Here is a 25,501-nt window from a genome sequence, read left to right as displayed (position 1 = left end):
TTTTTTTTTATCCCTGTTGCCAAAAATAACATACAAATTTAATTATTTATCCCTTCCAATGGTGGTTAAAGATTCCAAACTATTGTTCTTTCCCCTCCACCTTTATTTTCTACTATCTTCCCACTCATTTTATGCTCCTACTATACCAAATAATTTGAAAATTTCTGAATATAGCATGCTGTTTTACCCTTTTATGCATCTGTAGATATGCTGTTCCCCTGCATGGATGACCCTTCAGTAGAATTTCCCACCCCAATTTTCCCAACAAATGTCTACTAGTGTTTTCAAATCCCATGGGTGCTTCCTAATAAAGGCTTTCCTGTCTACCACTGAACCTACTCCCTTCTCTAAGCTATCTCTGTGCTTTATTGTATTTATTACTGTATTTATCTTAATTTCTTGTAATGGATTTGTTTCTCATCTGTCTACTCTGATGTCCTTCAAGATAAGGCCCATACCTGCCTTCTTGCCTACAATTCTTCCACAAATATTTAGTGAACACTTACTTTTGACAAGCATTTTTGTAGGCCCAGAGGAATAAAACAGTTAACAAAACAGATAAGAGTACCTGTCCTTATGGAGCTTCCATGTCTTATTCATCTCTGTATCCCTAGAACCTAGCATAGAGACTAGCATTTAGTATGCAAGCCAAAAATAGTTGTTAGATTGAAATCAAGAAACTATTATGGCTAAGTTTGAAACTCTCATATTTTCCTCTCTCTTACTGCCCATTCTATACATATAATGTTCTACTTGTGCACATATTAATATTTAGTTCTACTAACTGGTCAATGTTTCTTTTTAAAAAATATATCTTTATTGATTTCAGAGAAAGGAAGGGAGAGGGAGAGAGAGATAGAAACATCCATGATGAGAGAGTCATCATTGATTGGCTGCCTCCTGCACGTCCCTGACTGGGCATCGAGCCCACAACCTGAGCATGTGCTCTGACTGGGAATCGAACCTTGATCTCCTGGATCCTAGGTCAATGCTCAACCACTGAGCCATGTCCTGCAGGGCGATCAATGTTTCTTACTTGCTTAATCTTCTATTCCTTTGTTTCCATCAGTGCTGTTTATCAATCACCATTATCTATCAAATAGCTTCTAAGGGTACTACGATGTCTTTGTTGCCTTTTTTAGACCTAGTACACTGAGAGAGGTGCTCTTTCATTTATTCATTCAATCAATAATGTTTATTTAGCCTCTGCTATTACTAGGCACTGTGAAAGACACTGAGTACAAAACGTCAAATAAGACAAATGTACTTCTTATAGTCTATTGATGAAAGACAGTAAACAAGTAAATAAATAATTATTACAACATATGATAATTGCTACAATGAATAGGGGCCTTTGACAGATAGTGGTGGGAGGAGTGGCCAACTAAAGTACAATGGTTAAGGAAGACTGCTCTGAAGAGATGATATTTAAACTGAAACCTGTAGGATAAGAAATAGCCAACCATGTAAAAAGTTGGGGGACTGGTCGTTAGTGGAAGAAGTAACAGCATGTGCCAAATTCCTAAGGTGGAGAAGAGCACCTGGAGAGAAGGGCAATGTAGCTGGAGTTTAGAGAGTGATGAGGAAGGTAATTAAATTAGATAAGTACCAGGGGCAAGATAACGCAGGGCCTTGTATGCCATGTTAAGGCACTTGTAGAATATCCAGAGGAAATTAGATGCCACTGAAGGATTTTAAACTGGAGAATGAAAATCAGATTTATGTTTTGAAAATCTTACTCAGGAGGTTGTGTAGGGAATGGAGCAGGTTTAAGTGAGGATACATGGACAACAGTTGGGGGTTGTTGTAGTGGCACAAAAGAGAAATGGTAGTGATTTTAACTAGTGTGATTCTAAGGGAAATAAGGGGAATTGTCAGCTTTGGGAGATATTTGGGGAAATTACATTAATTAGATTTACATTTGGATTTTATATGGGAGTGGGAAGGAGGAGGAGTCAGCAGGAATACCTAGGTCAAAGATGTTATGTACTGAGGTAGGACTGACACAGGGTACAGGAGACAAGTTGATGGGCGGGACATGTATTTTAATGATAATAATCATGGTGGTGGCAGTGCCATGGTGGTGAATTTACCACAGTTTGTGGAAAGAAGAAAGAGAAAATCTGGCAACTATCTGTGATTTACTTTTTAAAATTTTTATTGTTGATGGTATTACAGATGTCTCCCATTTTAGCTTGTTGGAGAGAGTCCAACATATTTCATATATTTTAACTTTGTAATAATCTTTATGCTTGACCTAAGAAAATATATCTTTTTCCTGTCTACTCCCCTTCCTAAAAGTGACCAGTATTATATTTTCTCTAAATATATTATTAAGAATTAGATCTCTATTGCAATCTAGGAAGCTGTCAGAATATTCAAGTCAAAAGAATAGGGAGAGTAATTCTCAAAAGGTAGCAACTTTTCATATGTTATCAGATTGTGAAAATAGTGTATCTTTCTCAAACTATGTAATATGACCTAGATAATATATTCTTAGATCAGTGTCTATCAAAGTAATGTCCAAGGACCTCCTACACAACCTACATAAATATCACCTGGGTGAAGAGATTTGCCAAAGACCATATATACATAGCCCATGGATACAGACAACAGGAAGGGGACCAGGGGCTGGGTGGAGGTGGGTAAAGGAGGGGAAAATGGGGGACATCTGTAATAGTGTCAACAATAAATAAATTTTAAAAAATCACCTGGGAATGCTGGTCCAAAATGAGAATCCTTGTCTAGCAAACTAATCAGAATCTTTGAGGGAGGGGCCTAGGTTGTCATTTGTGTTAGAGACTGACATTTGAAAAGCATTGCTCTAAAGGAGGTATTCTTTTTTGGTACTTAGGTCCCTTGGTGGTCTGGTGAAGCCTATGGATTCATTCTCAGAAAAATGTTTATACATATATCAAATAAAATGCATAGGATTACAAAGGAAACCAATTATATTGAAATACAGTTAACAAAATATTTTAAAAACAAATTTTATATAGTAATTTGCATGCTTTTTATTAACACATTAATGAAATCTAGCAGCAAATCTTATACTACCACAATATGAAGTGGTGGAAGAGTGTAAATAATATTTTGAGACATCTGCCACAATTGTAATATGATGGGAAATTATCTGTGATTTCTATTAATGACAAAGTTACAGGTTCAGCTAATACTACTGTGGTTTGTTGCCTGGATTCATAACAAAAAGAAATGGTAAATTTCCATCAGAAGTAAGTGAAAAGAATGTTACAATGCTTTTTTCATCCAAGTTCACAGACACTAGGCCTAGAATCCCTAGCTTGGAGGTTGTGACCAAGTAGTATAGAGACTAATGAGGATGTAGGAAAGATAGGCGCTAAGCTTGAGATAAGAGAGGAACAAAATCAAGGAATACAGGCAAGGAGTCTCAATATTTGGTATAATTAATATAAATGATTAAAAGAGGAGTCAGGGACCAAAACACCCATTCCTCCATTGTCTGGCTTTTGTTTGGTTTGGCTGTTATGCCCCTGAGTGTACCCAGGCAGACTTGTCTGCACACTCTTGTTATGGTCCCCTCCTCTTGCACCTTGGCTCTTCCACACGGTAGCTATGAAGAAAAGTTTAGAAAATTACTACTGAAGAAGGAGCATTTTCTAGGATGGAGAGAGACATTGTAGGATGAAGTACTAGCATGTACAGTAAGGATAGAGTCATAAAACAGGCTGGTATTTAAAAACAGTAAGAAGTTCAAAGTAGCTGAGGCCAGAGGTGGGTAAGTGGAGAGGGTGAAGATGAATCTGGAGAAGTAGGTTGGCCCAAGTCCATAGAAGGTCTTTCAACTGCATGTATGAGTTTGGATTTCATGATGGAATTAGCAGGAAACCAGAAGAAAACTTTATGATAAAGACAGACATGGTAAAGTGTATTTCTTCTGAAAATAAATCTGCAGGCAAAATGAAGAATGGATGGGAGGAAGGCAGATTATTCCTGAGTCTTCAGTAAGAACTCAATTGAGAAAACTATGGTTCTCTGAAGTAAAGCAATGAGAATGGGACAGAGAAGAAGGAATATATATGAGAGGTGGTAATGACTGATTTGGATATGTGCCATTAAGAAGAGAAGTTTGGGGTGACTTTGAGGGTTTTATCTTTGGAGTTCAGGGGAATGGAAACCCCAATAACATAATAACTGGTACCTTAGGAGGTACCAATCATGAAAGGCACAGCAGGTTTTTGGGAGAAGAGTTTTAGTTCTGTTTTGCATAGCCTGAGTTATAAGTGCCTATTGAACATTAAATGAGAGATAAATGTAGTTTGCATTTTTACTACTATTCATAGTAATCCTATAGGTAAATGATGTAAAACAGCCTTTTGTTTTGAAATTAATATATTGCCTTCACAGAAATTACGGGACAGTTAGACTTCATAAATTTATAGGATTAGGCATTATATTGTCCTTTTAGTCGCTGTTAATGAAATGTCAGCCAATAGCTGTCTTCTAAAGAGTTATAGTTGTATAGTTAATTCTTCTGGATTAAAAGAAAATCCTTCATACACTTGTGGTAATGTATTCTGGCAATGAAGAATATCATTGGGCTTGTCTTCTTATACCATGTGCTCAGGCAGTTTTTGTATTCTCAATTTGCCTTTCTATCATGACTGCTAGAAGACAAGCTTATAGGTAGGTTGAGAACAAGAAGTGGCAAAACTGGTATGCAGCTAGTTTTTACAATAGCCCTGTGGTTTGCAAACTATTCTCAACAAGTGGTATGGACACAAAGGGAACTGACTACTTGCAGCCATTTCCATATTCATTGCCCTTTCAGGTTTTGGGGTCTGGGATTAAGGAAGAGTTTTACTGTGAAAGTTCGATGTTGAAATGCAGAATTGACTTTTAACAAAATTGTGAGGGAAATGATGTTTGCCTTTGGTGTTATTTTCTACTCTGCCTGGCAATTTCAAATCTCTCTACTTGGTACCTTTGTATTAGGTCCTGATTGGGCCACAGACCCCACTTAAGCATCTTGCGTAGACTTGTACTCTCTATTAGGCATTGTTCCTTTGATCTTTCTCCTTCCATGATAAAATTTTCTTGTTCCTATATTTTATAACTACTCTATGTGCATAGTTATAGAGACTCATGTTTTAAAATGTGCTATAACTTCCAGGTAACAATTACATTTAAGAAGGATCTTGGGACAATCTTTAACCTAAAGGAGTCATTTTAATGATAGGGACTGTGCATATCATGCTAGCTGAGGCCCAATGGTCTTTCTTAACAATTCTTAAATAATATGATACATGAGCAAAAGATATTCAGCAAATACAGAAGAAAATGTATTCATTGATATAGGCTGAGGGAATAGTGAGTAGAAGAATATATATCCAGACTTCATTTGTAGAAGCTTTAGTGAAGAAGAACAGATGAGTTATTTTTGAAGATTATGATAGCAATGGAGTGGAGTGAGGTAAGAAGATACTGAACATTTTAGTTGAAATGACTTTGAGGGCAGGGACCATGACTTTAAGTTTGTGTTCTCCATGGAGCCCGGAAGAATGATTCATACCTAGTGTGTAGTAATGGTCAGTTTAAATGAGCAGATCCACGTGCAGAATTATTGATAAAAACCTTCTATATGTTTATTTTTACTTCAAAATATCCCCTAAACCAAAATAGAATTTTAAAAATTCCATGGGTTTGGAATACTATGCAACTGTAAAAAAGAAAGATCTCTTATCCTTTGGTACAGCATGGATGGACCTGGAGAGTATTATGCTAAGTGAAATAAACCAGAGAAAGACAAGTATCACGTGATCTCACTCATATGTGGAATCTAATGAACAAAATAAACTGATGAACAAAATAGACACAGAAGCATGGAACAGACTGAGGGATCTCAGAGGGAAGGCTAGGGTGGGGAGTGGGGGAGGGAGATTAATAAAAGAACTTAGATGCATATATGCATGACCACCTATGGACACAGATAATAGTGTGGAGAAGGCCTGAGGGGGTGGATGCCAGGTGGAGGGGATCAATGGTAGGGGGAAAGGGGATATCTGTAATACTTTCAACAATAAAGATTTTTTTAAAAAGAATTAAATAAGATAGGATGCAAGGTGGTGAGCACATATTAATGCACAATAAAAATAAATTCCATGGGTTTATATAAATATATTCACTTAAAGAGGTTGCTTGAGATACCCAATGAATTGGGCAAAAATGAAAATACATTTATTCCTCAATGAACTACAAATTAAAGAAAATTCTAGGACTCATAACAGGTAGTGCTGATGAAGGAATCTTTAGGTTGTCCATTCACCTGTGTGAGATGTAGGTTATTTTGCATGTTTTATTTATCTTTTTATTTATTTTTATTTATTTTTTTAATATTTGTTTTAATTAAATAGTGACTTCGTGAAACACTACTAATTTTTTTTAAACATACCTTTATTGATTTCAGAAAGAGGAAAGGAAGGGGGAGAGAGAGAGAAAGAGAAACATCAATGATGAGAGAGAGTCATTGTTCGGCTGCTTCCTGCAGGCCTCCAACTGGAGATCGAGCCTGCAACCCGGGAATGTGCCCTGACTGGGAATCAAACCCTGATCTCCTGGATCCTAGGTCAATGCTCAACTGCTGAGCCACGTCCGGCCGGGCTTTATTTATCTTTTAAAATCCTGACTAGTTTCAGGTATATGCTAATAGAAATACTGTGGTAACAAGCCCATTAAAATAACATCTGGGAGCCTGGCCAGTCTCGCTCAGTGGTTGAGCATTGACCTATGATCCAGGAGATCGAGGTTCAATTCCTGGTCAGGGCACATGCCTGGGTTGCAGGCTTTAGCCCCAGCCAGGGGGCATGCAGGAGGCAGCCGATCAATGACTCTCTCTCATCATTTATGTTTCTATCTCTCTTTCCCCCTCCCTTCCTCTCTCTGGAAAAAAAAAAAAAAAAAAAAAGAATAACATCTGGGAAGGAAAACTAATGTTAAGAAATCAACAGTGAGAGAATGAAAATGTAAACAAAACCCTTTTGGTGACCTGCAGCACAAGCTGGTTGGGAGCCCAGGCAGGGACAAGATAGAAATTTTAATTAAACTTAAATACCACAGAGAAGTGAAGAAGAGCATAAAAGGCAATGCAATGTAAATCATCATCTATAGGACTAACAGACTGAATCACCAAGCAAAATAGAGATGGACTCATAGATAGTGAGCAGGCAAAGTCTGGTGTGGTTGGTGGAAAGATTGAGCAAAAAAAGAAAAGAGAGAGAGAAGTCATGGACATGGACAACAGTGTGGTGATTTCAGGGGTGGAGGGGGATGGGTAGAGATAGAAGAGGGCATAGAGGGGATAAATGGTGATGGATAAAAGAAAATACATTTTAAAAAAGACAAAGGATTACTGGTGCCAGCTCATGCTTCATGTAGAAAACAGTAATTTGTTTCCAAGAGATATTTTTTTTAATAATATGTAATTATTAGCCTTTCCATCCATTTTCAGCACTTTTTAATAAAGATCCTCACCTGAGGAGGTGCTTAGAACAACGAAGGGAGAGAGAGAGAGAGAGAGAGAGAAATTGATCAGCTGCCCTCCGTACATTCCTCAGTCGGGAGTACAACCCACAACCCAAGCATGTTCCCTGATGAGGAATCGAACTGGCAACCCTTCGGTGCACGGGACAGATCTCCAACCAACAGCCACTCTGGCAGGGGCTTCCTAGAGGTATTTTTGACATGAAACCTAACAATGAAAAACTGCCATCAAGTCTGAGCCTTATTGTGAGTATCTTATATGTACAGCAACAGTAGAGAACTAGAAGCTACAAATCTGTCCAGATTATTAGTAAATTAAGTTTTATGCTGTGAAAATAGAACAGTAAAAGCATGTCCACTGTACCTATTCAAAAGTAGGAACAATTCTATTTTAGCCCGGCTGGGTGTGGCTCAGCAGTTGAGCATTGACTTAGGATCCAGGCGATTGGGGTTAGATTCCCGGTCAGGGCACATGCCCGGGGTGCGGGCTGCAGCCGATCAATGACTCTCTCATCATTGATGTTTCCATCTCTCTCCCTCTCCCTTCCTTTCTCTGAAATCAATAAAGATATATATATTTTTTAAAATTCTATTTTATTACAGAATTTCAGTTAACTTAGGCTTTGGATATAATATACAAACCGTGGAGCAGTATCTGTTACTATCCAAGGAAGATCATCCAAGTATTACCAATAAGCATGCATTTATTGACCACTTTCTGTATGTATAATATTGTATTAAATACTGTAGAAAAGAAGATATAAAAATAAAGACAAACAATTGAAGAAATATTTACAAGTGTGCTGAGCTTTTAATGGACAGGTACAGGGTGCAATAGACATGTTAAAGTGAGAGAGCGTGTTAGATCTGCAAATCAGAGGAAACACTCTGGAGGAATTGTATATTTAAGTGAGACATGAAAGATGAGTTAGTCAGGTGAAGAAATACTAGCACTCTAGTTATAGGGGAGAGCATGTGGGATCCTGGAGATGAAAGAAAAAATAACATATACTAGGGACCTTATGAAGCTTAGTGTGGCGGAAACACAGGAAATAATGAGAAGTTTGGAGTTGAGACTGGGGAGTAAGCCAGGAGTCATACTGTGAGTGGTCTTGTAGACCATATTAAGGATATTGGTATTTATTCTAAAGACAATGGGAAACCATGAAAAGTTTTAAGAACATAAAATGACTGATGTTAAGTGCATTAAAACAGATAGTAAAAGATATGTTGAGGCCCACTTTGAAGACAATAATAGGTAGCTAGTTATTTTTGGTGAATGAGTTTAGTACCCATGCTTGGCTATTGAACTGTACTTACCAGATGTGGAACTTTGGAACCAACTTATGGTTGCCAAACAAGTACCTCAAGAGATTCTGGCTGGGTTGACTTTATGGTTCTATTTTAACTAGCAAATATAAATTAGGAGATGTTGGCTCTCATTTGGAGTGGGTATTGGCCAATCAAGAGGGAGAGAGAGCTTATTTTCTTTCCCAAAATGGGAGAAATACAGAAAGGAAAGGAATAGAGAAAAAAAGAAAGTGATATATGACCCATTATTAATATAGACTATGAATAGTACTCAGCAGCTCTGCAATACATTGTCAATGGATAAAGGGTGATTCAGGAAATTTGTATTTGATTATATCATTTTTCATTTAACTTATCATAGTAACTTCCTTAGCAAATTTAGAGTATCTTGATCTCCAGAGAAAGGTACTCATGCAAGGAGTCTTGATTACAGTTGTTATCTTATGCTTATTTGCACCTCGGTTCCTTAGAAAAGAAACACATTTTGAAGAAATTCCTTTAGTAGGGACTTGGCAACATAAACAGGCTGCCTAATAATATTCATATTTCTCTAATTGTAATATTGAGTGTGTGTCTAATGTGTCCCTAATGGCAGGTGTATTGACTTTCTTTTCCTTCCTGGTGTTGGTATAATATTTTTACAGAATGGCAAGGCATGCTGTGAATATATCCTGATTTAAAGTGTGAACAAGAAGAACGTTATTTGCTCCAGCTATGCCTGATATTCTAGGGCAGTTGCTCAGAAAGTGGTTGTAACAGATTGTCAGTCACATAGCAAACCCTGTTAACTTTTCCTGTCTCTTTTCAAAGCTATTAGTTATTAATACTGTTTTTACCACTTAGGGTCAGTAATGTGTGTGTGTGCTTTTTGTATATAGAGATGATGCTAAGCCACCATCAGTATAAGGTAGCTCTGATTTTCTTCACTAATAGGTTGCATTTGGGATTTTTAGTCACCTACTTCCCTGATGACCAATGTAATGCTTCTGGGGGACAATGGTCAAGGTGAGGCTTTTTTGGTCCATGTTATGCTACAGAGCAAGCCTCATTGGCCTACATGGGCTATAACTGCATTTCTGACCTCAGTGCTGACCTTAGTTTAGCTAAGTGAGGTTTCTGGGGGGGGGGGGGGGTTTGTACCAGTGGATCTCGAAGCGCATAATTCACTCACAAAAATGTGCCTTGTATATTTAGTCAATGGACAAAAATACAGCTGAAGAGTATACAGATGTCTCCTGTTGAGATGGAACATAAAATTTTTGATCTGTTTTATACATCTTTTAAGGAAATACGATTCTGGAATTTTGTATTGTTTCTACCTATAGTCTCTCATTGTTTTCTTGGCCTTCTAAGTCAAATACTGATTACCAAATTGTCACAAGTTTTGATTTGATTGAGACTCATAAGCTTTTTAAAAAGGTATTTTGTCTTTGTAATGTCTAGAAACTACATTTATATTCCAGTGCTGTTTGTAATTATCTATGGTCTATAATAACCTATTGATAGTATTTTATTTTTAAATAGTAGGGGATGTATGTTATAATCTCTTGGGAAGATTGTATGTTTTGTACTTTTCTGGGTTAGAGGGAACAACAGTAACTTGAGCTCTAGACATTTGGCATCACAATCTGTAAACCAGGGTATTTGCTTAGCCTGCTTCACAGAAGCCAGCTCAGTCTGAATATACATTGGTTCCAAAGCACTGTTTGGTCCTGGTGTAACCGAAAACACACACCGGTGGGCTTATATAACAGATAAGGGTAGTAGTATGCTGGAACCAGCTTGCTCTGTCTAGTAAGAGTCCATTGTGTACATTTCTTCCCAATACTGTGTTGAATGATATCACATTGGTAGATTGAAATCTGCTATGGTGGGAGTATTTACACCACAGAAAAGGCTGTCTGCCAGCCTTCCCTTCCCCTTGGAGTGATGGTTTTTAAACATTTACTAGCACACCATTGGCTGGGGGCCATTATTCCAGCCTCTTAGGCCTGTCTCAGAGCAGACTCAACATATACTCCATTTTTTAAAAAAAAATTTTAATTTTATTTATTGATTTTAGAAAGAGAAGAGAAGGGAGGGAGGAAAAGGGAGTAAGAGAGAGAGAGATCAATTTGTTGTTCTACTTACTTATGCACTCACTGGTTGATTCTTGTATGTGCCCTGACAGGGGGTTAAACCTGCAACCTTGGCATATTGGGACCACACTCTGACCAACTGAGCTGCCTGGCCAGGGCCAACACACTCCATTTTAGTTCTTGGATTAGAACTGACCCAGACTTCCCAGGGTCTTTTGGGGAACAATCTTGAGGAATAAGTCAGTTCAAATTCATACTTTTGAAACTGGCTGAGAAACAGCTAAGTCCTTTGAAGGATGAAGGGCCAAGATGGGGCTGAATTGTCTTTCAGTCATTGCATTCACAGCAATGTTGTCTAACAGACTGATTCCAGGTGCTAGTCATTTAGTGTAAATAAGAAATGTGGGATCTTTTGTTGCTGGAACAATTTACCAAACAAGTACCTTCCTGTCCATTCATGGCAAAGGAATAGAGGAACAAAAGAAGTCCTCAACTTGAGTATACTCTGTAAGTGGTTCAGCTCCCTGGCAGGAGCTAATGTATTATCCCTTCCCTGCAGATTCTCTTGGCTTAATGATTGTCAGAACACTGTAAATAGTCCATGATATTGAAGATGGCAATTTCCATAAACTGTATATTTTTCTTTCTTTTTTGCTTTGACAAAAAAGACTTCCTGTGTTTTTTTAGAAGGATGCCTGAGACACCTGGGCTTTAGTGCTTTCATTTTTAGAATGGACATTCATCCTACTTGGCAGTTAATATTTTTGACTTTCAGAACACTTTTGAAATAGTTCTTGACTTTAAAACTTTTTTACTGGTAAAAATACTTACAACACATATAATATACATAGGGTTACTTTCATTGCAAATCATTTGAAAAACTAAACACATGAATGGAATATAGGACAAAAGATAGGAACAAAGCTCTATAAAGAAAAGGGGAAATAGAAGTAGTTAATAAATAAGTGAAAAGATGCTCTATCTCACTCATAATTGAAAATGTAAGTGCAAATTAAAACAATATATCAATGTTGGCTGAGAGTGTGAAGTAAATAACACTCTCAAATGGTATTGATGGGAGTATAAATTGGTATTATTTAAAAAAAAAATCTTTGTTGATTTCAGAGAGAGGAAGGGAGAGGGAGAGAGAGAGAGATAGACATATCAATGATGGGAGGGTCATTGATTGGCTGCCTCCTGTACACCCCCCACTGGGGATTGAGCCTGCAACCTGGGCATGTGCCCTGACCAGGAATCGTACCATGATCTCCTGGATCATAGGTCACTGCTCAACCACTGAGCCATGCCAGCTGGGTGGTTTTATGTTAATTGGAGAAAATTTGGTACTATCTTTCAAAAAGTGAAATCCATTTCACCTTGAACACAACATTCTTGCTTCTGACAATGTATCTTACAGACATATCTGTATATTAACGTAATATGCATACATGCATACGTCACACACACATACACATATAGACAAGGATATTCATTATAACATTATTCTATTTATATTATATATTAAATGTCTGAATGGAGTCATATCAAACAGTTGACAGTAGTTACTTACCTCTATTGATTATAGAAAGGTAGTATGAGAAAGGAAGATAATATTCTTCACTATACTTAATTTTTCATCTTTTGAATATTTGATAAGTAGATATTACTTTTGTGTTTAAACAATATAGGAAATAATTTTGTTTTTATACTGTTCTACAAGCTTGTGCCCCTTTACCAAAAACATGCTTTGAACTTATCCCTACCTCACTCTTCCCAACTGCTGAACAGGGTTACACCTTATAGATGAGCCATCCTTCATCTGTCTGTCCATCCATCCATCCATCCATCCATCCATCCATCCATCCATCCATCCATCCATCCCTCCATCCACATATTTGTCTATTCACCTACCTATCCAACAAATTAATTTTTGCTTGGTTATTTAATCCATTTTCTTTTCAAATTATAGGAGTAATGTTTGCCCTTGGACAAAACAACAAACAGGTAAGCAAAAATAAAGATAACAAAAAAGGATACAGCTAGAAAAGAGTACAGAAGAAAAAGTAACATGCAACCTAATCTCATTCTCCAGAGGCAACCACTGTTAACAGTTTCTGTTCTAGTGATTACTTTTATACCATTAAATAACATATTTCTTGTAACAATATTGATATCAATATTATTATAATATTAATAACATAACACTAATAATGTTTATCCCTTCATTGTTTCTTTTCCTCTCCCATTCTCTCTTCTGCTTTTTTTTGTCTGTGTGCTAGGCTCAGAAGAAATCCATACGAGGAAATCTAATCCTGGATAATTTCATAATTTGAGACATTTGACCAAGATGGGAAGGTGTATAAGTAAGGTGATTAGAGGGTATCCAGCCTTGCAAAGAATGGGCAGAACCAGAAAGGAAAATAAATGTAGTTAGAGCAGGGAGAATCAACCAGAAAATTTTGGGCCCATCCCTGTACTAGCCCCTTACCTAGAACCTGAGAAGGCTAGGATGTGGTTTGGTGTGTTAGCTGTTGCTGAAATTCTCACTCAGAGCTTCTGGGACTCTTAATGACATGATAAAGAGAAAATAACATGACTTTGGAGTCCAAAATACTTGATTTTGAATCTCCACCCCTTTCTAGTTATGTGATCTTGGGGCAACATGATTAATCTTTGGGTCCCAGTGTCTTCATCTGTAAACTGATGATAATATTTTACTCACTACTACCTTTATAAGAGTTAGATGATGATGATAGCAATTAATATTTACAGTATTTATTGACTACTTACTATATGCCAGGTGCTATTTTAAGTTCTTTATATTTATGAAGTGCCTTATGTAATAGAACATACATGAGAAAGGTACTATAGTTATCTCATTTACAGAGGAAAAAACACACGAATACAAACAAATTAAGTCACTTGCCCAAAACCTAGAGCTAGCAAATGACACAGCCAGGATTGATACTGAGGCAATCTGACTGCAGGTTGTACAGTTATACTGTAAAGCACCTAGTGTGGTATAAGACACACAGTAGCGCTTAGTATATGCATGTATATGTTTATTTTCCTTACTAGATTGACTAATAGATTTTCCTCTTTCAACTCAAAGTAGTCTCTATAACATTATACAAAGTTATAATCTTCTTTCTATTTTTTCAAAAAAGCAAGCCATTATAGGCTTTGCTTTAAACTCTGAATTGCTCTACAAAGTGTTTGGTATTATCATTTGATGCATTAACAATAACTTGGCTCAGGATGAACTGTTACACTTAGAGATTTGAGCTATAGCCTATCACTTCCTCTCTGCAGCATTCAAACTCAAGCTTGACAACAGGAAACTTGACAACATTCCTAGATATTCAAGTCTCCTATAGTGTCCAGAGGAGCATGTGCAATTAAGCCACAAAAAAAGATCCATGCTTTCCAGAGTTCTCCAAAGCAGATAGATATACAAGTCAAGTTCAAGTGACAAGCCTGTTTCACATAGGAAATACATCTGTATTTTTTTAAGAAAACCATGGTTACTGGAGTAGGAGAGAAAAAAACCTCAGTAAGGCAAGGAAACAATGGTAGTTCTCAGTGAGAATTTATTTGGAAAAAGTCAGATGAGAGAGAGGATTGTACAAAGGGCTGTTATCAGTTATGTAGGACATCTGTTACCTCTTAGATACACTTTTGATAAATATTCTTTTTTCTTTCTTCACTGTTATCACTCTAATCTGGGCCACTATCATCTCTCATCTGGACCACTACAGATGAGATCAAACTGGTCTCCCTGCATCCAATCTTTCCCCTCTTCAGAGGAGTAGCCAGGATCTAAAATCAAGGCAAAGTGAGTCTGTGGTTTCTGGGAGGTCAAGCAAGTACAAAAGTATCACTTTTTGACGACCTTTTTCTATAATATGTATTTCACCATTTCTGTTATGTTTTAAGGTCTTCTTTTACACTGCTTCTGCCATATCTTTTCATTATTCTCTTAATTGCTATTATATCATCAGATTACCTTGAAAATATTATCATTTTTTGAGAATTCTACCCTACTAGCTCTGCTTCTAGTTTTAATCCATTCTTAGCCCAGCAACCAGAGTGATCTGTTCTAAAACAGTAAGATCATGTCACTTCTTTGCTTAAAACCTTTTATTTCCCACTGCACTTAGGATAAGGTCCAAATTTCTTATGATGCCTATGATGTCCTGCAGGTTCTGGCTCCTGCTTACTTCTACAACTTTCTCCCCTACCACTCTTTCATACACATTCTCTACTCCAGCTGCATTATTCTATAGTATTTAGTTTCTGAAACAGACCATCCTAACCCAGCCCTTGCACATCTTGTTCCCTCTAACTGGAATATCCTGTGTTAGCTTCCTCACAATACTGTATCCTTGGTGCCTGCTAAATACATATTGTTGATTTTCAGTACTTATTGAGTGAATTAAATTAAAAGATATCTGGGTTGTGGCTGTCTCTCGTGTGTGTGTGTATGTGTTTGCATGCATGCACATACATATATGTATATGTGGGAGTGGATTTTGTGAACCTTGGCCACAATACTGTGTTTGATTTCAAAGTTAGATGTTCAGATGCTTTATTTCTGGTTTTTCCAATGTCCAAATAGTACTTTGGTAGCCTATAATATAAAAGATTGAAAATATTTTCAGGATTAATAATTTTTTATGAAAATGTATGTGTGTATGGATACTGAGTAGCAATATATGCCCACAATTTAGCTCTTTTATTAAAATTTAGTTTTAAAAAAAGAAATAGAGCAATTTGTTAGGGAGAAGAGATCACTGTGCTCAACAAAAATCTTGCCAACTTTTCTATCTATAAAGTGGGTCTTTGGGCTATAACTCAGTAAAAAAAAAGTACTCTTTTGATTGCAGAGTAATTATCACTTCCTGCCAGTTTGTTGCTATATAGAGAATGCAACTTGCTAAGCTAAATTGGACCAGATTTCTCTTACCGAATCCTTGATTTTTCCAATTGTAGCTATCCCTTGAGACAACTCCTTACACATAGAATTGAGTTGAGCAGTGGAAACTGACTTTAATTTTATTGAGGAAAGTATTGGCTTGAATTAGTCTTAAAAGCATGAATTCATCTCTCCATTTTAATATCACATTATCATAATGTCAACAAAGACCACAAATACTGGTTTGCTTTTACATATCTCTAATCCTCCTTGAATATAAAGATTTTGGCAACTCAACTTTAACACTGTCCACTCCTATTGTAAAAAAGAAACTCCCAAAATATCACATGTGTCAATAAGGGAACATAATAAGCCTGACATGGTGAAGACTATGATGGCCAGGCACTATATCAAGATATCTGTCTCATGACATCTAAAACCTAAAGGATCTGAAAAAGGAGCCTGGTAATGGAGCTTTAAATCAATAGGCCTCTGGGTTGAATGAGACCAGCAGTTGCCCAGTCTGCTTAGTATATCTAAAAGGACTAACTATAAGAATGATGCATGTGACACATAACCTAGAACTCTGATTTTAATGTATAAACATCTAATTTAAAAGAAAAAATCCCATCAACTAATTTTCTATTCTGTTGTCAAATGACTTGTTTTTCAACAGTTTTATTGAGATATAATTTATAAACCATACAATTCATTGATTCAAAGTGTATAACTGAGCAGTGTTTAGTATATGCAGAGTTATGCAATGATTACCACTAATTCCCTGACAACAGCTAACCTGCTTGATTTGTATATTCTGGGCATTTTGTGTAAATGGAATCATTCGATATATGGTTCCCTGCGACTGGCTTCTTTCAATAGCAGAATTTTCCCAACATTTATCTATATTGTAAAACGTATCAGTACTTCATTCCTTTTCATTGTCCAATAAGATTTCATTGCATACATTTTATTTATCCATTCACCAGTTGATGGACTTTGAATTGTTTCTAATTTTTGGCTATTATGAATAGTGCTGCTATAAACATTCCTGTATAATTTTTTGTGTGCTGGATCATACATTGATTCTATTTCATCTTTTTCTTTCTTCTTTTTAAATCCTCACCTGAGGATATGTTTATTGACTTGAGAGAGAGAGGAGGGGGAAGGGAGAGAGATAAAGAAAGAGAGAAACATCAATGTGAGAGAGAAACATTGATCATGGATCGAACCCACAGCCCAGGTATGTGTCCTGACCGGGAATCAAGCTTGTAACCTTTTTGGTGTAGGGGGAGACGCTCAAACCAACTGAGTGATTCTTTTTATTCTTTTAAGGAACAGTCAAACCATTTTCTAAAACAGATGCACCATTTTACACTGCCACCAGTGATGTATGAAAATTCTAATTTCTTTATATTCTCATCAAAACTTAGTATGTTTTAATTATAGGCATCTAGTGGATGTGAAGTGGTATCTCATTGTGATTTTCATTTTCCTAATGGCTAATGATGTTGAGCATATTTTCATTCAGTTACTGACTATTTATATATCCATTTGGAGAAATGTCTATTCAGATACTTATCTAATTTTTTAATTGAGTTATTTGTGTTTTTATTGTTGAGTTGTCAGAATTAGTTATATAGTCTAGATAAAATTCCCTTATCACAGGGAATTATTTACAGGTATTTACTCCCTATTGTTTTTTTACTTTTTTTAAAAATTAAATTTATTGGGGTGACATTGGTTAATAGAATCATATAGGTTTCAGGTGTGGATTTCTATGTTACAAGATCTGTATATTGCACTGCATGCCCACCACCCAAAGTCAAATTATCTTCTGTCACCATATGTTAGACCTCCTTCACCCCTTACACCCCACCCCTTTCCCTCTGGCAACCACCACACTGCTATTTGTGTCCACAAGTTTCAGTTTTATATCCCACATATGAGTAAAACAATATGGTTCTTAGCTTTTTCTTCCTGACTTATTTCACTTAGCATAATATTCTCCAGATCCATCGATGTTGTTGCAAATGGCAGTATTTTGTCTTTTCTTAAGGCTGAGTAGTATGAGTAGTATTCAATTGTGTATATGTACCACATCTTCTGTATTCAATCCTCTATCACAGGACACTTTGGTTGCCTCCATGTATTGGCCACCATGAATGATACTACAGTGAACATAGGGGTGCATATATCTTTGTGAATACATGTTTGGGAGTTTTGGGGTATATACCCAAGAGAGGGATTGCTGGGTCTTATGGTAACTCTATTCTTAATTATTTGGGGAACTGCTGACTATTTTCCATAGTGGCTATACCAGTCTACATTCCCATCAGTAGTGAATGATGGTTCCCTTTTCTCCACAACCTCTCCAACACTTGTTATTACCTGTCTTGTTGATAATAGCCATTCTAACATGTGTAAGGTGGTATCTCATTATAGTTTTAATTTGCATTTCCCTAATTGCTAGTGAGGTTGAACATCTTTTCATATATCTGTTGGCTGTTTCTATGTCTTCTTGGAAGAGGTGTCTATTCAGGTCCTCTGTCCATTTTTAAAAATTTATCTTTATTGTTGAAAGTATTATAGAGGTCCCCCCGGTTTTCCCCCCATTGATACCCTCCACCCCCTCTTCTGCCCTGTCCCCAGGCCTTCCCCACACTATTGTCTGTCCATGGGCTATGCATATATGCATGTAAGTTCACTGGTTAATCCCTTCCCACCCCCCATTCCCTCTAAAATATGTCAGTTGGTTCCATGCTTAAATGTATCTGGAACTTTTTTATTCATCAGTTTATTTTATTCATTAGATTCCACATATAAGTGAGATCATGTGGTACTTGCTTTTCTCTGACTGGCTTATTTCACTTAGCATAATACTCTCCAGGTCCCTCCATGCTGTCCCAAAGGGTAAGAGATCCTTCTTTTTACAGCTGCATAGTATTCCATTGTATAAATGTACCACAGTTTTTAATCCATTCATCTTCTGATGGACACTTGGACTGTTTCCAGATCTTAGCTGCTGTAAATGATGCTGCTATGTACATAGGGATGCATATATTCTTCCTGTTTTGTTTTTCAGGCTTCTTAGGATATATTACTAGAAGTGGGATTCCTGGGTCAGGTGGCAGTTCCATTTTTATATATTTGAGGACACTCTACACTGTTTTCCATAGTGGCTACACCAGTCTGCAATCCCACCAGCAGTGTACTAGGGTTCCTTTTTCTCCACATCTCCGCCAGCACTTGTCATTTGTTGATTTATTGATGCTAGCCATTCTGGTGTGAAGTGGTACCTCATTGTAGTTTTAATTTTATCTCTGTGATACTTAGTAACTTGAGCATTTTTTCATATGTCTCTTGGCCATCTGTATGTCCTCTTTGGAGAAGTGTCTATTCAGGTCCTTTGCCCATTTTTTAATTGGATTGTTTGTCTTCCTCTTATTGAGTTGTATGTGTTCTTTGTACACTTTGGAAATTAGCCCCTTATCAGATGCATCCTTGGCAAATATGTCTAATGAGTATATTGAATCTAGATCATGGCACATAATAGTCTCATTACATGTTATAATCTCTATGTAGAGAATATTTTGTGCTGTTCTGGGCATCATATTGATTTTTATAATAATATTACATCCATAGAGTATAATATTTATCTCAATGTAAATTTTAAATATTTCAATTGTATTAGTCAAAATAATTTAAATTATGCTGTGTTAACAGTGCCCAAACATGGTAGTTTATAACAGCAAAGTTTTGTTTCTCACTGATATAACACATTGGCTGTGAGTTGTTCCACAACTTTTCTTTCTGTGACCCAGAATGATGAAGCAACAACCATCTTATACATTACTATTCACTGTGGCAGAGGGAAAGATAGTTGAAGAAGGTACCACATTGATAAATAAATTCTCTGTCCTAAAGGTGAAGCAGGGGTGAGAGCAATGACTTTTGCTCATAAGTAATAGGCAAGAATCAGTTACATGCCTTACCAATTATTATGGGGCTAGGAAGCACAATCCTATCATATTTCTGAAGGCAAAGAGATATAAATATTTGGAGAACAGAATTAGTGACCACCATGCCTATATAGAATAAAAAGTGAAATTTACCCATCAACATTGGACTTAATCTCACTCCCCTCCTGAAAGTTATACTGTAAAAAAATTCCAAACCTCTTTTTATAAACCTACACCCATGCATCCCATCCATCCATCCATCCATCCATCCATCCATCCATCCATCCATCCATCCATCCATCCATCCATCCATTTTTCCATTATATATGAGATTATATTTATTTTCACACATCTTATAGATTCACTCATATCTATACATAGCTCTCTACCTCAGTGTCTTTAATATCTGTATAGTATTCCATAATATGGATATACATACTTTATTCAACCACTTCTCTATGGAAAGGTGTTTGTTTTATTCCCAGATTTTGATCATTGCAATGCATACTGTGCCATCCTTGTGCATGCACATTTCTGGGCATATGTATTTGGATTTCTGTAGTATAGATTACTAGAAAAGGAATTCATGAGCACTTTAAATTTTTTCCAGTACTTCCAGTTTTTCTTCTAAAATGCTGTACCAATTTATAATCTTATAAACAATGTATAAATGTGTACATTACACTTTGAGAGTAATTTTGACAAACATTTTTATTGAAGGAAGAGTTGGATGATGAGGGATTTAAGAACCACACAAAAAATGAGTAATAATTGAAGATTTTTTGTCTAAACAGCTTTTGAGACCTTATATTCATTACTTCTAGGTTTGCTGACTGAAATAACCCCGAAAAAAGAAAAAAGACTAATCCCTTTTACACATGACACTTCTGATTACAACTTAATGGTCAGAACTCAATTACCTGTTCATATTTGTTTGCAAGGAATGCTGCGAAACAAAGACTCCATTTTGGGGGACTACATACTGAGCCAAAAACTGGGGCTATATAATCACTACAGGAAAAAGAATAGTTTGATAGGTAGTAAGTTTTGCCATGCTCCTGGAACTCTGTAATTACTTATAACCAATTTTTCTTCTGTGTTTGCTTCTCATTTTACCCTTTTTGTCTCTTCTACTATCTCTAGAAGTTTCTCCCTCATTATTCCTCTTTTCTTGTTTCCCCCTCTTTCTTGGTATGTCCAATATTTGTGTCTCCATTTCTGTCTTTTGTTCTGTCTCTTTGCTCCTCTTTATGTTTTTTCCATCTCTCCATTTCTTCTCTGTTTTTTTTTTTCTTTTTTCTTTTCATCTGCTTCCTACCCATGTGTCTGTCTTTAGCTCTCTCTGTTTTCCTACTACCGTATTTTTGATTCTCCAGGTCTCTTTGGTTTTAGTCTCCAGTTCTCTTTGTTTCTACATTCGTTTCTAACGATTAGAGCCAATAATAGAATGAGATGCCACCTTATAAATTTGTTTTCATATGATAGGAAGTACTCGAGGATAGGGTAGATATGAGGATAGTGTAAAAATTATTTCTTGATTGTTGATTGTTGGACTATATAATTATTAAGGTCTTTTTCCAAATTTGAGTCAAATTGAGAACCAACTTTTCCTCTTTAGAAAGTAGAATCTCATTAATATCATTGAATCTTTGTTTTCTGATTGAAGATCTATTAGGACCTCAGGGCCATCTCTACATGAATAGCGCACTTCATTGTGGAATTAGAAGGTATAAAGAATAAGATGGATGTGTTTTAACTGCAGAACTGCCTCTGAAAGTTAATTATCTTTATTTCTAATACATCTGTGATACATGTGTGGGCTGTGTGTTTGTAATTTCCAGTTTATTGGGAGATTATATATATATTACTGACTGGTACAAATGATTGGAAAACATTATAAATACCAAAATTGTCTCTGGTGGAAAGAATGTATTAAGAAATGATATAATTGTATATTCTCTGCAACCCAGCTGACATATCTAATTGGGTCTTTTAATTGTGTCAAACTATATTCATAAGTTAAGCTTATTTTGGTTTATAGAGTTATGAGGATGCCATACAGATACTTAAAAAAGTTAACATGAACCAGGAACCTGACATACCTGATACTTTAAGTGAGGAAAAGAGTAAAGTGGAGAAGGTAATTTACAAACTATACTTGAAAACCATTCAAGCTTAACATTGTCATTACAATTATCTGTCAAAGATTTAGTTCAATTACATTTTTAATAACTCTTGTCAAGATGGTCCTACTCATATCAGGATTTGGTACTCCAAGGAGAGGAATACTAATGGCTTCATTAGCCATTGTGCCAGCATCTTCAGTCTTTAGAATTCCTCATGTGGCCTTATGAGATTTTTACACACTGACCTTAGGGAATCAGTAAACACAAAGCCCTCCAGAAAATATGAACTTCAGGAGTAAGAAGCATTATATATATATTTATAGTCACAGTAGGGGAAAGATTCTTTTTAGGAAAAAAGTAATTTTGAAATAATTGAATGGCAGCACAATTGACATCTTATAAAGTGTTATATATGCTCCTGTATACTTTCTTCACACAACGGTAAGTTGGTTGTAAAACCACCAAGAGGAAAAAGTTATAATATAATAAATTAAAATTTTAGTGTAAGTTTTTCAGGGGATAACCTGAGCTGTTTCTGACACTTTTAGCATTTAAATAGATGTGTGTAACCATATGTTAGGAACCCAGTGATCACAGTTCTGAGACATTCCTTGATCAATGATAATATTTCAGGTGGACTGCTATTGCAGTTGAGCACTGCTAGGAGATTGATTGTACTGGCCTTTCTTTGTGACTGTTTGAATTGTCATTACAGCAGATTTTCCCTTTCAATGGGGAAACCTGAATCACCTATTAAAAATGCTACAAAACACTTTTCTTACTCTATATTCCCTTAGCACTTAACATATACAGGTTGTTCTTCACTGTCTTGTACTTGACTAAGCACTCTAGTATGCATGCATCTTCACACTTAGGTTACAGCTCCTTGAAAGCAAGCAGTGATGTTTTATAATCTTAGACTTGGTTTATGACTCCCATAGCATCTAACTTCTAGAGCAAACAATAGTTTAGTATTGGTTAAGAGCTAGGGCTTTCTAGTCACACAGACATAAATTCAACTCCTTTTTACCTTAATTTACTATTGTTGTGACCTTTGGTAAGTTACAACTGTCAGTTTTTGGAAAGCAAAGTGAGGATTATAATACCTCAGAGGTCATTGATAGGGTAAAATACCATATAATGGTTTAGCACAGTGTTTGGTACACACAAAATGCTCAAGAAATTATAATTACAATTATGATAAACTATAATAGTTATATTTAAAGTTTGTTGAATTAATGAACTCTCTTGTGGAAACAGGTTAGGTAAATATACAGATTTAAAAACTTGATATGTCCAGTTTTTCTAATCCTCACTGATTTTAACTGACAAAAAGGGAGTATATGAAATAATTTTGTGGTTAACATATTCAATTCCAATGATTATTTCACTGGTCAAAGTCAAACATTAAGTATTTCATTTCACAAAGAATAGGAAGGAGTCAATTAAATAAGGAAGTAGAAATATTTTTGTGTCAGTTGAATATCAGTTATAAAATATAGTTCTTGTTTTGGGTGAAAATTATAACTACTATTTTTTTTAAACAGGATTTTAAAAAGTCTTTCTCAAATAATCTTTTATTTAATTTTGTTACCATTTACAAAATATTAAAACCCTTAAACTGGAAGGTTTTTTGTTTGTTTGGGGTTTTTTTGTTTTTCATTTTTTGGCAAATTACAGTCCTTACAAACTGTTGGCTTTCAGACATATATAGTGAAGGTACAATCATGGATAAGATGAGCTGAGGGTAAGGAGAGCATGGTAAACTCGTAATATCTAACCATCATGGTTAAGTTGGTAACTGAGTGAATACAGCAGGAATAATTAAATTAGATAATCCCATGTTTTTATCAAAATCACTGGGGGTAATATAAGTCCTAAACAGAGAGACAAGATAGAAGAGCTACCGTGTGTCTGTGGTTCAGGAAGATTTTGAATAATAAGTCTTCTTTCAAAGTCCAGAGGCTACACAATCTTCTGAGCTGGAAATCAGACAGTTAAAGTTTATATAAAACAAAGAATTGTATAGAGTTCATAATGGTGTCTTCAGAGCCTTGGTTTGGGTTCTCCAGAAAGCAGGCCTAAAGACAAGCATTTGGATGTAAGTAGTTTATTTAGGAGATGATCCCAGGAAATACTGGAAGGGAATGGCAAAGTCAGACTGGGCTCTTTACCTGCTCCAGTGGTACAGGAGAAGTTCAGCATGTCAACTGGGAATGGAAAGCCTGTCTTTATCAAAAGATGACCTCCTCCTCCTTCAAAAGCCTCTTTGTCTATTGATGCAATGGGGGTAGGATGATAAGGAACTAGCTGCATTGGTAGCTGAATGGTGGCCTTAGCACCAAACTCTGGAAGTTTTCTGAATTTAGGATGTCAAGTGGATCCTTGAGATCAATTCTGGGAAAAGAAGATTCCACCCAACATTTGCTATCATCTTGTTACTTTTACATTCTGTATAAGGTTCTGTGCCTTTAGGTTTAAACCAATTATTCAAAAAACAGATCTTTACATGGAATTCTGGATCTTTAGTTATCCAGGGGCTGTTCTTGCCTTTCCACTCAGGTTCGCTTTCATCCATTATTTCATGGTTCACTGTGGTTTCACCCTCATGATCCCTTTTGTCATTTTTATATGTTTATGATGAACCCAATGTACCTCTGTGGTGCTTATAACTGGAGCCCCACCTGCAGGCCGTTTAAAGTCTAATGAAAAAAGGTCAGGTTTCATTCTAAATCCAGTGGGAAGCCACTGAAAAGTTTTAATCAAGGAGCTTTACATAATTCAACAGTGTTTTCTTCTATTTGCATAAAAATAAACCAGAAGTCACCAGAATGTCATTGTTTCTGTAATGTGTTTTTGAGATATGTGAAATTATAGCTGCTGTTTGTTGAGGCCAAGATCTGTGATTCAAACTTAATAGCCTTTTTTTTGACTTTTTAGCTTCCAAGGAAAGAGAGCAATGAAGCCACCATTTCTTTTGGCCCTTGTGGTCTGTTCTGCAGTCAGCACAAATTTGAAGATGGTGTCAAAGAGAAACTCTGGTAAGTTATTGGAAACTTTTCACAACTTTTTTTTTGGTCAAAAAAGTGTGATTTTTGAACACCCAGAGAGCATCTTTCCCTTTAACTATGAATATCTTTAAACAGAAGCACTTGTATTCCAGCCATGTTGCAAAGTAGCCAAAATAAAAATGAGATTTTAGCCTACCACTGAGAAAATATTGAGAAACCAGTGGAAATTTGTTCAACTTCAGTGGCAGTAGACTCTCAGTGGACAATGAAATGTTAAGGGCCTACTTAGAGTTGGTTGAATTTGCTGGTGAATATATACCTGGGAGCAAATATTTGCAAATGAAAGGACAGGAAACCTTTAAAAATATATATCCTTTCCTCCTAATTGAGTGCGCAACATTACAGTTTAAACGAAAGCTTTTGACAAATTTCAGTGAGCTTTAGTTCCTCACATCTTTACATTTGTACAAAATTTCTAACAGGCAGAAGTTTAAAGCCTCCAAGTTCAGATCTATTAGCTAATTGCCTGCAGAGGAATTTCTTGAGAAGAAATTTCTATTCCTAAAACATGGTGGTGTGGCAG

The 25,501-nt window shown here is 36.2% G+C and overlaps 1 protein-coding gene across 1 annotated transcript in view; it reads left to right on the top strand.

Moving 5' to 3' along the window:
- Nucleotides 1–25,501, top strand: part of IL1RAPL2 (interleukin 1 receptor accessory protein like 2) — an 892,733-nt gene that overhangs the window by 21,505 nt on the left and 845,727 nt on the right. Inside the window, exon 2 of the mRNA XM_087813552.1 lies at nucleotides 24,848–24,948. Within this exon, the coding sequence (XP_087669678.1) occupies nucleotides 24,867–24,948 (82 nt within the window). The 5' untranslated portion in view covers nucleotides 24,848–24,866. The remainder of the gene's footprint in view (nucleotides 1–24,847; nucleotides 24,949–25,501) is intronic.

This window comes from Miniopterus natalensis, chromosome X (assembly GCF_054644295.1).
Source record: "Miniopterus natalensis isolate mMinNat1 chromosome X, mMinNat1.hap1, whole genome shotgun sequence".
Classification (NCBI taxonomy): Eukaryota; Metazoa; Chordata; class Mammalia; order Chiroptera; family Miniopteridae; genus Miniopterus; species Miniopterus natalensis.
Note: the sequence above shows the minus strand (reverse complement) of the source record. Positions and strands in the feature narration are given on the sequence as shown.